Source organism: Pinus tabuliformis, chromosome 6 (assembly GCF_031772625.1).
Source record: "Pinus tabuliformis cultivar Carrire ecotype Pingquan chromosome 6, CPIR1, whole genome shotgun sequence".
Lineage (NCBI taxonomy): Eukaryota > Viridiplantae > Streptophyta > Pinopsida > Pinales > Pinaceae > Pinus > Pinus tabuliformis.
This window is the reverse complement of record NC_142292.1, coordinates 1,467,551,663-1,467,569,300: the sequence shown is the minus strand read 5'-3', so window position 1 is coordinate 1,467,569,300 and position 17,638 is coordinate 1,467,551,663. Positions and strand designations below refer to the sequence as shown.

The 17,638-nt window shown below is 39.2% G+C and overlaps 1 protein-coding gene across 1 annotated transcript; it reads left to right on the top strand.

Annotated features, from left to right (window-relative positions):
• Window positions 1-14,655: 14,655 nt before the first annotated feature.
• On the top strand, window positions 14,656-15,736 carry LOC149264181 (uncharacterized). Its single transcript, XM_089396721.1, has 2 exons — window positions 14,656-15,485; window positions 15,589-15,736. Exons 1-2 carry the CDS (start codon window positions 14,656-14,658, stop codon window positions 15,734-15,736), a joined length of 978 nt encoding a protein of 325 aa, XP_089252847.1.
• The last annotated feature ends 1,902 nt before the right edge of the window (window positions 15,737-17,638 follow it).

Below are 17,638 nucleotides of genomic sequence, written 5' to 3'. Positions count from 1 at the left end.
TTCTATATATCTCTCCTTGTCTCTCTCCACCCTTCAAATTTTCCTCTATCTCCCTCCATACCTCCTCTCTTAATCTCCCTCCCATCATATTTGTTCTCCTCCCTCCATGTCTCCTTATATCCCTCTCTTTCTCTCCCCCATCAAACTCTCTCTACTTCCATTTATAATTCGTTCTCTCTCTCTCTCTCTCTCTCTCTCTCTCTCTCTCTCTCTCTCTCTCTCTTCCTCACTATTTATCTCTCTGCCCCCCCTCCCTTGCCTCTTCCCCCCTCACCCTTCTTTTCTCCCTTTCTCTTTAGCTCCTTATCTCCCTCCTCCATCCCTCTCTCTTCTCTTCATCACTCTCTAAATCTCCCTATATATATCTCTCTCCATGACATACACTCTCTTTTGACATATCTATCTATTCTTCCATATCTATCACTCTCTTCTTCCCTCACTCTTTCCCCCTATCTCCCCCTTTAGCTCTATCCCCATATCCCTCCCTCTTCCCTTATCTCTCTCTCTCTCTCTCTCTCTCTCTCTCTCTCTCTCTCTCTCTCTCTCTCTATATATATATATATATATATATATATAGATAGATAGATAGATAGATATGTGTGTGTGTCTTCTTCCCACTCTATCTCCCTTTATCTTTCTCCTAGCTCCATATTTATCTCCCTCTCCTCCCCCTCTTTCTTATATTTCTTTCTCTCCCCACTATAATATCTATCGCCATCCTATATTTTTCTCTATCGTTATCACTCCCCCCTCAATCTCTATCTCTATCTCCCTCCCTATTTCCTTCTCTCACTCTCTCCCTCACTCACTTGCTATCTCTTTTCCTTTCTCCCCCATAACTCTGTGTGTGTGTGTGTGTGTGTTCATCCATCTCTATACCTACTCTTGTTTTTCTCTTTCTCCATCCTTAACTCCTTATTCAACTCTTTATCTCAATTACCCACTCTCTCTCTCCTTCCCTCCTAACTAGCACACCCCACTCTCTCCCCCTTCCCTACTAACTATCACACCTCACTCTCCCCCCCTTCCCTCCTAACTAGCACACCCCACTCTCTCCCCCTTCCCTGCTAACTATCACACCTCACTCTCTCCCCCTTCCCTCCTAATTAGCACACCCCACTCTCTCCCCCTTCCCTCCTAACTAGCACACCCCACTCTCTCCCCCTTCCTCTCTTAATGTATCCCTCCCTCACTCCTTCAAGAAAACACCCTTCAAATTTATCTCTCTTCATCTTTATTTCTCCCCCCTCTCTCTTAAACCCCTCCTATGTGTGTGTGTATACCTTCTTCTATCTCACCCTCTCCCCCTTTACCACAACAAATCTATTTTATCTCCTAGGCCTCTCTCCCCCCATTGTCTCTTTTTATATCTCTCTTGTCCCCTCCCTCTCTCCATGTACCACCTCAAAATTTGTATCTATATTCATCTCTCTCCCCCCTTCACACACACTCTCTCTTTCCCTCTCTCTCTATATATCTCTTTTCTCCTCATTTTGTCTTTTCCATAAAGCAATATCTCTATCTACCTCCTCCTACCCTTTTCTCTCCTCCCTGCCTCTCTAATTCTCTCCCCCCCATCAAACCCCCCCCCCCCCCCCCCTCTCTCCCACATTGTACCTCCCCCTTCATTTATTTTTCTATCCTTCCCTTAGTTTGTGCTTCATAATAACTCCCCTCCAACTCTCTCTCTCTCTCTCTCTCTCTCTCTCTCTCTCTCTCTCTCTCTCTCCCCCTCCCAACCCCTTTATACTGTCTCTTTGTCTCTCTCTCTCTAGCTCTATCTTTGTATTTTTCCCTCTATTGTTATATATCTCTCTCAAAGTCTCTTACTCTTCCTCTCTCTTCCCTCTCCTCTCTCTCTCTGTCTCTCTCTCTCTCTCTCTCTCTCTCTCTCTCTCTCTCTCTCTCTCTCTCTCTCGCCCCCCCCCACAAATCTTATTTTTGTCTCCTCCCTCTCTCCCCGTAAGTCCTTGCTTCATAATATCCTCCCTCCATCTTTGTCTCTAAAACCATCTCCTCCCACATTTACCCACTTTCACTGGTCTTCCTGGGGTAAACATGAGCTGAGGGTCACTATGATAATATCAACCTCCTATATGACCTTAAGGAAATGGAGTCAACAACTTAAGACTTTACTAACCTTCCTTAGGTTCCATAAGATCTCCAAGAGAAACCCAACCCCTCCAGTTTTCCAACCCCTGAGATAACTCTCTATTTCAATGAACTAGAGCCTTAATCACTCCGTTTCCAAGGCCTCCAAGCAACTGTAACCCTCTAGTCACTCCCATAGGCCTGCCTGCCAATGACTGTGGACTTTTCCAGTCATTTCAATGCCAATGAACTCGAATTCTAAGCCACTTTTTTAGGGCTAGGACTCAGGCCTCTACTTTGAACTCAGTTCAACTTCTAGAAATGATAAATTACATAGAAACAAAGCTTATAAACCAAAACTTGAACTGGGACATGAATTGACCCCTCCCAACTGGGACTGATATTCCGTCAAACATATGATGAACATGCAACCTACAGGTCATGAATACAAATATGAACATAAGGATCTGGAAACTTATCTGAGGTTAAATAAGAAGGACCAATGCCTTCTCATAATAGTTTTCATATAACGAATTAGGTCATGCATTCATTAACCAAACATTCATTAATGGAAAAGTAATAAGAGCCATACTTAGATCTATAAATTAACCATGCTTATAATCAGCATATAACCAGATAGATAACAATGATAGATCATCCATTAAAGCCAAATAATAACAAGTATAATTACTCATTAAGATGAGAGAAAATTATCTTTTATTAATCATATGTAAAATTCAACCAAGTTAGGGACTTCCACATACCACTTGACCATAGATTGAGTTGAAAAAAATCTTTCTTTCAGCCAATTACCCTTGTGCCATATTTCAAGCATGAATGTGGGATCTCATGGGATAAACCAATCCATAAACAACTAGGGGAATCCAGAGGCTAAACCACCTCTACCCTTACTGTACCATGATCTCACCTAAACCAATCCTGAGATCACAAAACCAAACTAAGATTGGATGCCTAAGAATTCCTTCACCATCCCTTGAGGTATTTTCTTGTCTCCACCCACTTGTTGAGGGCTTCCTTGAGAAAAACATCTCCACCTCGAACCCTTGGGACTTTCCTAAGACCACCTCATCTAGATCCAAAATATTTCAGCAATCCAAAGCTCAACCAAGACAGAATCTATTCACACTATGGTTATCTGGAAATGGCAAGGGAAGGCTAAAACCACTCTCAAAACCTGAAAAAATCCATGCCACCGACAATAAAGAAACCAAAATACACATGCATATTCCATGCATGCCAAAACCACCTAGGAAATCATACATTCAATCTATTACCTACAAGTATTCCTATCGAAGCTATCTAATCCAACCTTTCCTTTTTTGATCCCTGCTTCTTTTACCTTCCTTGTCCTTCCTTTGCTTTCCTTATCATTCCTTTGCTTACTTTCTTTCCTTGTCCTCTTGGTGCTCTTCTCCTCTCTCAGACTAACTCCAAAAATGAATTGACAAAAGGCTATGAACTAGTCCTCATTATCCTTTTTATCATTGATGGCTATAATTTCTTCATTTTCCATCATTTTCCTTCAATTTCCTCCTCACATGCAACTTGTGACTCTTCACCTTCCTTTTCTCCTAATTTACTTTATTTTCATAAATTAATAAATTCATCTTGGAATATGTGTCCCATGATCTTGGTCTTATATTGCCTTTATTAACTTTATTAGATGGATTTCTAACCTAGGGCTATTATAAACCCCTCCCCCTTAATGGCACCTATAAGCTAGCAACCACTAAAAACAATAACATATTGCCTATGGAGATTTATAACACATCTCATTGAGTATTTACAATGACCATTTCTAACGATATGACAATCATACAGTTTACTAGAGCTTTATAACACAACTCATTATGATATTTACAATAACAACCACATAATTATGTACATTTTCTTCAACCAAAAAATAACCGTACTGTCTATGGAGCTTTATAAATCCATCTTGATATAGTATTTATAATAATATACACATATATACATATGCACATTTTCTCAACCAACAAATAAAAGTATACGATGCCTACATCCACAACAAGGGAATTCAGAGGCTCACACTTCCACCATCAAAGTAATACTAAGATTCACCTCCTTCCTAGGAAGTCAAAAATACACTGTAAAAATCAAATTTGCATCCAATGTCCAATGCTATGATCTCGCGCCACTTGTCCTTTCAGTGAATAGTTACCAACTCATTGTTCTAGGGCACACTCCCAATGTGCATATGATTCCATCTAGCAATGCTAATGACCAAAACCAATATATTCCCTACCTTCCCTTCTCTACTACACAGTCCCTCAGGAAATTTTGTCACCCCCTTCCATCACCTTCCAAGTTCCCCGACATCCCCTATCTCAAGCGATCCATCCCTTAGTAAGGTTTCCTCACATCGAAAGGTTAAAAATCCAAGGCATATCCCTGTCTCAAAACCATCATATCATTCATAGCATGCTCATGGAAATCGATGGACACTATTGGGTACTAGTGTCCCACAAATTTCCTGCTCCTAAAATCCTTTACAAGCATACTATTGCATGTTCCAATTCCTTTTATCATTGCTAATTCTTGTAGTCAGTTTCAAGAAACCACCCAAACCAGGCATTTTCAACCATGCTTTCCTGCACCAAGCACACAATTGCTATTAGACTAAAAAGGAATTGAAATAAATTTAAATTTTACCTCATTGGTGGCACATTAACAAGGTACACTTGAAATTATGTTTACTTCCTATCACAACAAGTCAAAATATCTCTTTGACCAAATTACCATGTATAAACATATCACCTCTAGTTAGCTCAAAATGAAACCATAATAAATCAAATTCATAGATCACATGCATAATTAAAAATTGAAATATACTTATATTTCAAATTATTCTTTGTATCTGCCTTTGTTCTTTATACTTTCTGTACACACACTAAATCGGTTTCCAAACTCGACAAGCACCCATTGACTTCTTTTTAAGCAACAAGGGAATCCAAAGACTAAATTGCCTCCTCCTTCAATATCAGCAATAGGGGTATACCAAGACTAAACTGCCTCAACCCTCAATATCAACAAGGGTATCCCAAGACTAAACAACCTCAACCCTCAATATCAACAACAAGGGCATCCATAGACTAAACAGACTCAACCCTCAATAGCAACAAGGGCCCAAACAATCCCATACCTTCCTATCCCATCACACTGTACAACACATACACATACATAGTGTACAACACAACACATACACCTACACATGGTGTACAACACCACACATATATCTACACCCAGTGTACAACACCACACACACACCTACACCCGGTGTACATCACAACATATACACCTACACCTGGTGTACAATACAACACATACACCTACACTTAGTGTACAACATGACAAAAACACCTACACCCGGTGTACAACACGACACCTACACCTACAACTGGTGTACAACACAATACATATATGTACACATAGTATAACACAACAAATACACAATACATGTAACATGATACAATGACTACATAATACCTGTAACACCATACCAAATATACACAACACAATATGTACGATGTGTACACAATACCACATGTACACAGGGCCACCTTCATAACGCGTACACAACACCACATGCACAATGTGTACACTTCACCACATGTACACAACACCACATGCACCACATGTACACAACACCACTTGCACACAACTCCCCATGTACAACATGTACACATCACCACATGCACACAAAACCACATGTATAATTTTTCACACACCACCATATGTACATAGCACCACATATCCAACATCAGCACAACACCATACGTACACAACACCACACATACAACATGCACATATCACCATATGTACACAAAATTACATAAACAACATCTAGACAACACCATGTCTACACAACACCGCATGTACACAACATCACAGGTACAAGATGTACACAACAATAGTACCACACATCCAGAGACTAAATTGTCTCTACCAAGAAACCTTGTTTCCAGTGCCTTTCCACGATCCATGCTTGTCCCAACATTTCATAGATCCCAGTGCTTTCATTCTGTTGACGTATCCATCAACATTACCTATGCATAACATAAACATAGGCATTGTATAAACACATAATATGAATTCATATCCACATGATACTGACCTCATATATATGTCAGACTATGCTTCCACTTGATTCCTCATAAACCAGTAACCTCTTCATGCCATTCACCTATATAAGAAATCATTCCTCCATAAGAGTGATGCCTGACAACCCTGTCATATAATGGCACGCATACATACATACATACATACATGCATATAAACATAAATACATATAAACATTAGCATAAAACAATCATGATCCTTGACGACCCTATCATACAATGACATACATACATATATATACATGTAAACATATATATAGTCATCAGCATAATCATGATCACAACATAATTACCAAATATCATAAGGTCTAGGTTAAGAGAACTCCCTTTATCCATGCACAATATGCACAATATTAAGAACAACAATTCCGAACATAGCCAAGGCATCTGTCACCTCAATTTTATTTTCTTTACCTTTTCAGTTACCTTTCTCATGATTGTCCTACCATCGCCCATTTATCCCAATGGACCCAACCAATCCAACCAACTGTCATACTCTTTCCTTCAACTACCCTTATACATGCAATGGTCTTCATCTCAGACTTACATTACCTGTTGGGTTTCATCTAGCTCCCCGTGAGCTCCATTAACTTTCATATTTCTCAACCAATTCCCAAGACCCTCAAAACATAAGAGGCAAGAACAAGGAAAAACAAGAAGAAAACCATCAAAATTCAAGAAAAATATGATACCACAAACAAACTGGCATGGCGATGCACTAGACACAAAAAAAATCGTAAGGAAAACACAAACAAATCATAAAGCACAAAAATCACAAGACTTCCAACAGACACCATGAATCAACCCCCCATGGTTTCCAATGCTTCCAAGGGAAATATCCCTAGCCTCCCTTAAGATTCCACGACAATCTCTTTTTCCATGCAATCCCCTGCATCATACTTCCACAAACACATAACTGCCAGTGTATAAATAAATATAAATATTTATCGGATACCTTATCTAACTGTTTTAATCATGTCACCTTGTAAATGAACACACCCATACCATTTCTCAAGGGCCTCCAAATCCTTGAAGAATCCAGCCATAACTGGAACCAACTATTATACTTGTCAAATACATATTTATGAATATAACACATATCTTCACAGTGTCAAACAAGATTAGGGTTAAGAAGACTTCTTGTATTCATGAAAGCACTCATTCATTTGGAATTGTGGTTTCCAAACATAGCCAAATTAATTCCCACCCAATTCCTCTCTTTTGCTTCTACCTTGCTATAATCAAGTATTACTATGTACTGTCACATCAGCCAACTATTAGTTACAAAAGCCAATCAATTATTACCTTGTCATGCTAATACCAAGCATGTTACCCTGCAATTGCTCACAGATGTCAGTCACACATTCCAAAGATCAATACATCATATCTATTAATTGAAATCAGCCTTTACCAAGACTAACAACCATGTCATAATCAACTCATAGTCATTAGTGATAATACTACAACTAGCACCCACTTACACTTAAATACATATACACTATCTCAACACATATGTGTTAGTACTACCATCTTAAAAAAATATCATTCCTTCATGCAATCTTATAAACACATATTCATATCATGCCACTAATCAAAAATTCAAACAAAAAATAGATGACATAATAGACAACAAACAGTCAAACAAAAAATAAACGAAATAATCAAACATTCAAGCACCAATTAGATGACATAACTAAACTTATACCTTAATGCATCTCAAGGGAGGCTATAACATCTGCACAAGTCAGTCCAGATAAGCATGATACATGGTAATATCAAGAACTAACTATGATACAAGCACCATCATGACAATAATCCTCATGCATGTGACCATAATAACAATAACATGATTGTCATGCACATGACTTCAATTCATATGACAACAAGTTGCTACCTTTCATGACTCTTCGACGGATGTGCATATGACCGCACTAATCAAATAACATATATCATACATGTAACCACACCAACAATAGAATGACATACATGTATACAACCATAATGTATATAACAACCATTAACCAACATACCTGCATTGCCAACATACAAACTAGTATTATGATTTGCTCCTATCCCAAGATCTAGTGTTGCAACCTCTCTTTGATGATCTGTATCTCCTGATCTATCTTAGCCAACACATTAGCATCATAACAATCAACAACATCATGATGAAAAATACTACATACAATGACCTCACAATGCATTTTTGACCTACTATACACACATAACTATAACCATGACAATGCATGCATAACAACACATAGATACTTACATGCATAACAATGCATATAAAACTGACATGCATTCATGACTAAAGCATCTCAACAAAAACATCATCAACTCCTACATGGCAACACAACTGTAAAAACGACCACTACCATGCATACATAACAATCACATATACAACCTATATGCATGCATGACAAACACATTCCACCCATCCAATCCAAATGCTGAATTGTGCTTTGATACCGCCCTGTAATCACCTCCTCCCACATTTACCCACTTTCATTGGCCTTCCAAAGGTAAACATGAGCTGACGATCACTATGAAAAGACTCAACCTCCTATATTACCTTAGGAAAATGGAATCAACAACTTAAGACATTACTGGCCTTCCTTAGGTGCCATATGATTTCTAGGAGCAACCCAACCCCTCCAAGTGTCCAACCCTTGATTTAACTCTTTGTTTCACTGAAATAGAATCCTTAGTCTCACCCTTTCCAAGGCCTCCAAGAAACTGTAACCCTCCAATTTCTCCCATAGGCCTACCTTCCAACTAATGTGGCCTTTTCCAGTTAGTTCTATGCTAGCAACCCCAAATTCTAAGCCACTTTCTTAGGGCCAGGACTCAGGCCTCTACCCAGAACTTAGTGAAACTTCCATAAATGACAAATGTCATAGAAACAAAGCTTATAAACCAGAACTTGAACCAGGACTTGACCTGACCCCTCCCAATTGGGACTGGCATTCTATCGAACACATGATGAACATGCAACCTATAGGTCATGAATGCATATTTGAACATAAGGATTTGAAATCTTATTTGAGGTTAAACAAGAAGGGCCAATACCTTCTCCAATAGCTCTCATATCACCAATTAGGTTGTGCATTCATTAACTAGACATTCATTAATGGAAATGTAATAATATCCATACTTAGATCTTTCAATTAACCATGCTTATAACCAACATATAACCATATAGATAAAAATGATAGATCAACCATTAAAGAAACATAATAACAAGTATAATTACTCATCAATTCAAGAGAAACTTAGCTCTTATTAATCATATGAAAAATACAATTAAGTCGGGGACTTCCACATACCACCCAACCATAGATTGAGCTGAACTAAATCTTTCTTTTATCCAATCAACCCCATACCATATTCCAAGCATGAATGTGGGATCACATGGGATAAACCAATCCATAAACAACCAAGGGAATCCATAGGCTAAATCATCTCCACGCTCACCATACCGTGATCTCACCTAAACCGTCTTGAGATCACAAAGCCAAACCGATCTTGAATGCCTCAGAATTCCTTCAACATCACTTTGGGAATTTTCCTATTTGCACCCACCTATTGAGAGCTTCCCAGAGAAATCCATCTCCACCCACAACTCTTGGCATTTTCTTGAGACCACCTTACCTGGATCCAAAACTTTCTAGTAATCCAAATCTCAACTGAGAAAGAATTCATTCACACCATGGCTATCGGGAAATGGCAAGGAAAGGCTAAAATCATAGTCAAAACCCAACAACATTCATGCCATCAAAAACAAAGAAACCAAAATACACATATGCATATGTTATGCATGTTAAAAGTAGCTAAGAAATCATACATGCAATCTATTGCCTACAAGTATTCCCATTGAAGCTTTCTGATCCAACCTTTCCTTGCTTGATCATTGGTTCCTTTGTCTTCCTTCTCCTTTCTTTGCTTTCCTTTTCCTTCCTTTGCTTGCTTTCTTTCCTTCTTCTCTTGGTGCTCTTCTCCTCTCTGAGACTAACTCCAAAACTGAACTGAAAAAAGGCTATGAATTGATCCTTAGAATCATTTTTATCATTAATGCTTCTATTTCTTCATTTTCCATTATTTTCCTTCAATTTTCCCCTCACATGAAACCAGTGAATCTTTACCTTCCTTTTCTCCTACTTTCTTTTATTTTCATAAAGAAAATTCCACTTATTGCCACTTTGCCTTTTCAAAGCCTTTGTCAATTTCCCCTTAGCTATAATAAACCAAATGAACACCCACACTAGGATGATTTCCCAATATTCATCTTGGAATATGTGTCCCATGAACTTCATCTTATTTTTCCTTTATTAACTTTATTAAATGAATTTTTAACCCAAGGTTGTAGTAGTCTCTCTCTTCCTTCCTATGTTTCCAACAAGTATCAAACTCCATCTCCCTTCCCCACCCTCTTTCCATATCTCTCTTACTCTTCAAATCCCACTCTCCCTCTTTCTCTTTCTCTTTCTACCTGCACCTCCCCCTTGGCCCTTTTGTCCCTCCCTCCTCCCTCGCCTTCAACCCCACCTCAACTATTTCCTATGCATTAAATTTTGTATCTATAGGATTTCAGATACAATCTTGCTACCCCTTCTGTCCCTCCCTCCTCCCTTGCCTCCAACCCCATCTCAACTATTTGCCATGCATTAAATTTCGTATCTATATGATTGCAAATACAATCCTACTACTATGAATGTGCATGCATTTTTAGTATTGGGAACACTTTGAAGTTATATTTTATCTAGTGGGAGGCTTACATGCACAATGATATTGTTGCTTGAGAGACACATTTGGGATCACAAACATGATGACTTGGGATGAAAATTCATGGGAAAAAATCAATTGAATATATATATATATATATATATATATATATATATATATATATATATATATAGATATATATATATAATGTTATTTTTCTACAAACTAGACAATTCCTTGTCTAGGAAAGCATATACACATATAGGGTTGTGTACAAAGTATTTATATATACAATTTAGACCTACAATCTAAAAATAAGGTTGTTTGATAATGTTAAGACCATTTTAGTTTGCATTAGGGAAGGCCTTGTAATTTTAAATATATACTAACTTTCACAATTTAAAAAAATTGTAAGATTAAGACCGTAAATCACAGATATGTTCAGGAAGACTCTCTTCTCTTTGATTCTACACTTTTTTGTAGCAAGAGTTAGATCATTTAAGTACTCAAATATTGCACTAACTAAACATGTATTATATTTTGCATGAACAATAACATACAAAAGATAGGAAAACTCAAAAATCACATAGAGAAAATTTCTATGAATAAAAATTATATATATAGAAATCTAATTCATTTTTGTAAATTTCATCATTTTACATAATCTTCAAATTCATTTCCTAATTACCTCTAATCATTCCTAAAAAGTAACAAATTATTTTTCTCAACATGACAAAAAATTATTATAATTTAAAACACCCCAATAATTTTAAAAATTATATTTATACTTTTTCAATAACATTAATTTTATATATATATATATATATAATATGATTTAGCAGTCTTAGCTTCACCTGTCTCAGTGTCTGCGTTAGCCGGCCGACTTTGCGCCTTGCCCTTGCTTGCTGAGGTGATGGCTTTTGGGTCTAAAATAGGTTGAACCCGCCAGAAGGGCCCCCACTAAGGTTCGTAGATTTTATATAAAAACCTATTGATATGAACTTAGTTCTAGGACGTGCTGTTACTCTTTTTCATCTTAATGACCTACCTTTTATATATATATTTATGTTTATATATATATTTATTTGAAGAAACGTTTATATATATATATATAAAATTAAAATTAAAATTAAAATTTATATTATTATTTAAAATATATAAAATAATATATATATATATAATTAAAATTAACATTTTACTATTATTTAAAAAATATAAATAAATTTAAAATTTTGAAAATGCTTGAATATTTCTTCTCAGCAAATTTAACTACTAATTTACTATTTTAATATTTTTTAGTTCAATAAAACTCAGTGAACAATGAAAACATTGAACATATTATTTATACCAAAGACAAAAACATAGAACGTGCATAGTATACTGTTAAATTTTATGAGACATACTTTCCACGTCCCTTCGAGTGCATTAAAAAATCTCAAAGTTAAAAGTAGACGCCATACCATTTAGTGGTTGCATTTTACTTTGCTGGAGGATAGAAATCACAGTAAACAAGAAAGGGACAGGAGAATGGTGTAGCTGACAAGCACGGCAGCCTATTAAACGTAAGTTTTTGTATACTGGAATCAGGAGCAACAAATAGATCATAAAGGAAGTTTGCTTGTTAAATTAAATTGTAGGTTTTATCCCTAATTAAGTTGTAAATCTAAAAATTAAAATAAATTGATATTTATAAAGTAATATAGTGAATTTGTAAATTTAAATATAAAAAAAGTTAATATTTAAATTAAATTAAATGTTTCTATAGACTAAAACTAGGTACAATATAGAGATTATAGATAAAATTTTCATGTTAAATCAAATTGTAGTTTCTATAACTAAATACATCTAAAAATATGAATAATTCATATTTATAATGTAATATAAAGTAATTGCGAAAATGAATCCCGAACATAACATTAAGTGATGGAGAGGATCGACCGCTCTGATGCAGCAAACTGCCAAACGCTACCGAACCCTAGCCAGTAGCCGCCCCTGACCGCTTACACTGTCGCCGCCGCCAGACTCCTGCTGGTAGCCTGCAATGGCAATGGCGGTAGGAGGGGAAAGCTCCGCCTCCCCTCCAAAGGACACCTCAATCACTGACAAAGAACTGCATGCACAGCCTCTGCACCCCTCTGGCACAGCCCCTGACGCTGGGCAAGAAGGACATAGGATAAATGAAGAAACGACATCCACAGCCCCGACAGAAGAGGAAAATACAGACAAAGAGACACACAACAAAGCTGCGTCGTCACAGCCGAAGGCGACCTCGGCCACCTGTATCCCAAAGGCTGCAGAACGAATCAAGGTCGACCTGCCCAGCCACCGCATCAACGGTGAGATCCAATACATGCAGGATCATGCACTAATAGGAAAGTTTCTGGGTTTTTGGCCTACGGAAAAAGCCTTACAAGGTTGGATAGCATCAAAATGGAAGCCCAAAGGACAAGTTACTCTGCAACTGGGTCCAAAAGGCTTTTTCACAGCAATATTTCACTGTGTGGAGGACAAAGCGCGGATATTCGAAGGCGGACCATACTTCTTCAACTCTTCAGGTCTCTATCTCACGGAATGGAAACCAAGATTCAACCCGGATAAAGAAGATTTCAGCTGGGCTCCGGTCTGGATAAGGATGTATTCCCTCCCAGTGGAATACTGGAAAGAAGAAACGCTGGCTGATATAGGCAACAAACTGGGGACCTTCATCAGAGTTGCGGCTGAAACAAAAACCCGCAAATATACCTCGTATGCTAGGATCTGCGTCCAGATGCACCTGACCAAAGCTTTAGCTGATTCGGTAAGTCTCTTTCACGATGACTTTGAATGGACACAACCTTTAGATTATGAGCATATACCCTTCCGCTGTCGCAAGTGTCATGAGCATGGCCACCTCTTCCCAGATTGTCCTCTAAATTTACAGTCCAAAGCCGCTACTGCTGTCTCTGACAAAGACTCGGAAGGTTTCATAAAAATTCCCAACCACCGTAGGCATGCCAAAAAAGCCAGCCAGTCTCGGACAATGCCTTCAAAGCTGACTCCCAGAACAGATTCTCTGTTCTTGCCTCGCAAGTTATGCAAGACCAACCCAGTTCTGTCCCCCCATTTAAGACCACTTCGCCCTCAACTTCCCACAACCCCTCAGCCCCCTTGCAGTCCTCTGACCCTGCTATATCAAACCACACTCCTAACCCTTCTCTGGAGAAAGGAAAATTGGTTTCTGATCTTAGTCCCTTCTCCTCCTCCCAAGAGAGATCTATGCCGGATAATAAACAGCAAGACATTGACATGGAGACAGATGCCACTCTAGCTCTTAGTCTCCATGAAGAAGCGGATGAGGAAGATCAGAGTTCTTCTATAGTCATGGAGGAAGATCAGGTGGATGTCAGTTTAGATGGTTTAGACATCTTCAAACTAGAAACTACATGCAAACAGAGAAAATACAACTCAATTCCCCTTGGCAAATAGACAAACTGGAAGGAGTCCTAACCAAGGTGCAGCACAATAAAAGCCTTGGCATACAAGGAGGCAGCCCCTGGGACGGAAAAAAGGTGCTCAAAGAAACCAAGAAAAGAGGAAGAAAGACAGACCTTCAAAGAACCATAATAATAGGTGAAATACTTATGGAATCGGGGCGATTCCCTAAGTTGACAAAGTTCTATAAACCTAAACCTCAGTTTACATGAAGTTAATATCCTGGAATGTGAGAGGACTCAACAGCCCCTCAAAGCATAGAATGATCAAGAACTTGATTCAACAAGAAAAACCAACCATAGTTTTTCTTCAAGAGACAAAAAGCAGCACTGAAGCTATTGAAAGAATTCGCGGCAAGGTCTGGGCAGGAAGTAGCTCTATTTCTGTAGACGCCTCTGGAGCCTCAGGCGGTCTGGCCATTCTGTGGAACCCGCAGATTATCTCATTATATGACTTCCATGCCACCCTCCATCTTATTCAAGCCTCCTTCCACCTCATAGGCACCGAAATCCATGGGCATCTCACAAATGTTTATTTTCCTCAGACAATACAGCAAAAATTGGATCTGCTGGAAACGATCTCTATCCTTAATGAAAATAGGCAATTCCCCCTTTGGATCGGCGGCGGCGACTTCAACATAATAACATCCATGGAAGAGAAACAAGGAGGTAGAATCAGGCTCGACAGTGACAGCGATGGCCTCAGACAATTCATACAAACCAATCAACTTATGGACATTCCAACCTCCAATGGAATTTTCACTTGGACTAACAAGCGTCGAGGTATTCACCATATTGCCTCCAGGCTTGATAGATTCCTTCTCTCGGATAATGCAATCCACCTGGGAGGGGATTTCAATGCCTCCATTATCCCCCAAGGAGGATCTGATCATTGGCCAATTCTGCTACAATGGTCCAGGCCAGGTAACTGCTGCAACAGACCTTTCAGATTCGAAGCATTCTGGTTCACAAATACCAATTTTAAGGAAGTAGTCAGCGATGCATGGGCATCTTACATCCCGCCAGAGGGAGCCAAAATGTATCAATTCCAACAAAAATTGAAAAACTTGAAACAAGTCCTCAAAGTTTGGAATCGCACAAATTTTGGTAATATTCAGGCAAAGCGCCAACAATTGGAACAGCAAATGCAAGTACTTCAACAAACTCTCATTCTTGAAGGCAGAACAGATGAACAAGCACAACAGGAGCAGATACTCTGGAACCAAATTGAAGAGCGCCGGAAACAAGAGGAAATTCTCTGGCGGCAAAAATCCAGAATCAATTGGCTAAAAGAGGGGGAGAAGAACACAAAATTCTTCCACAAAACCACAATCCAAAGGCGAATGCACAATAATATTACCTTCATCAACAATCAACAAGGTGAAAGAATTGAAGCACATGAGGACATGGAAAAGGAATTCACAGGGTATTTTAAGGAAATTCTAACGGAACCCATAGACAACAGGGATGAAGCAATCAGAGCCATCACGCAGCACATTCCTAGCATCATAACTGCGGATCACAATAACAAACTACTCCAGCCCACGTCCATGCAGGAAGTTGAAGAAGCCATGGCTCAGCTCAAAGATGGAAAGGCTCCTGGGCCTGATGGCTTCACAGCCAATTTCTTTCATGAATTTTGGGAGCTCATCAAAGTTGAGGTATGGGATCTCGTTGAGGAATCCAGAAGCATGCATTGGATCCTCCCGGCCCTCAATACCACCTTCATAGCTTTGGTACCCAAGGGAGAAGAGCCCAACAGGCCGGAAAAATACAGACCAATCGCGTTATGCAATGTAATCTACAAGCTAATCTCAAAGGTCATCGCAAACAGGCTCAAACCTCTCCTGCCCTTACTCATCTCTCCAGAACAGACAGGATATGTAGAAGGTCGGCAGATCATGGATGGAATCATACTATCAAATGAGGTAATTCACTCATTAAAGATTCTTAAGAAACCAGGTATGATTCTAAAACTAGACCTTTCTAAAGCTTTTGATAAGCTTAGTTGGAATTTCATTCACAAAATGCTTTTAGCCTTTGGCTTTAGTGCAACCTGGACCAGGTGGATTATGAGCCTTATTACCTCTCCCAGCTTCTCTGTTCTTCTGAATGGTTCTCCCTCATCTCCCTTTCGACCCTCTCGCGGCATTAGGCAGGGGGATCCTCTTTCACCTTTTCTCTTTGTTCTAATGGCAGAAGGTCTTAGCAGACTTCTCAAATCTGTTGTCGCCTCTCAAGCGCTTAAAGGTATCTCCATCCATGGCCTCAATCCTCTGTCTCATCAGCAGTTCGTTGATGACACCATGTTATTCGGTCATCCTTCCTCGAGAGAAGCCTCTGTTTTCAAATCTCTACTCTCCCTCTATTCCGATGCCTCTGGCACTTCCATTAATGCCTCGAAATCTCAGCTCTTCTTCTTTAACACCCCCCCCTCTACGCAAAGAAACATTGCCAGAATTTTGGGATTCACCATATCCCATTTGCCATCCAAATACCTAGGGGCTCCTCTTTCTGATTCAGCCATCAAACATGCTTCCTGGAGGTCTCTCCTTGATAAGCTTGAATCAAAGCTCTCATCTTGGACCTTCCGTGCTCTAAATATGGCAGGCAGACTAGTCCTGATCAAATCGGTCCTTCAAGCAATGCCACTGTACCTCTTTTCCATCATGGCAGCTCCAAAATGGGTCCTTAAAGCCATTCGCAACCTCCAGCGCAACTTCCTCTGGGGCTCCACTGGACGGAATCGAAAATGGGCTCTTGTTAACTGGAAAGAAGTCTGTAAAATCAAATCAGAAGGAGGACTAGGACTTCGGGATCCGCTTCAAAGTAACAACACAATGGGAGCACGAATGTGGTGGAATTGGATCTCCAAACCTCATTCACCATGGGCTCGATTATGGCAAGCAAAATATGCCCCGGGAAGTCAATGGAACGATCTCATTAGAATCAACTCCACAGCCCAAGGATCACCCATCTGGAACACTGCAAAGATTCACAGCCACTTCATTCAAGAACACAGCTTCTGGGAAATCCACTCAGGCACGACAGCCAAGTTTTGGGAGGATTCGTGGCAGCAGCTCCCCAAACTTGCAAATCTATTCCAAAAGCCCCTCTGGCAATCTCATATGCAGCAAGCGAACCTTATCCAGGTTCACCAATTCTGGCATCAATCAGGGCATCATGAATACC

What these genes read in the sequence shown, in the direction of transcription:
- LOC149264181 (XM_089396721.1), top strand. Translation starts at nt 14,656, where the DNA reads ATGAAGTTAATATCCTGGAATGTGAGAGGACTCAACAGCCCCTCAAAG. An exon ending in CCGCCAGAGGGAGCCAAAAT is followed by an intron (nt 15,486 to 15,588) that starts GTATCAATTCCA and finishes CAATTGGAACAG; the next exon opens with CAAATGCAAGTACTTCAACA.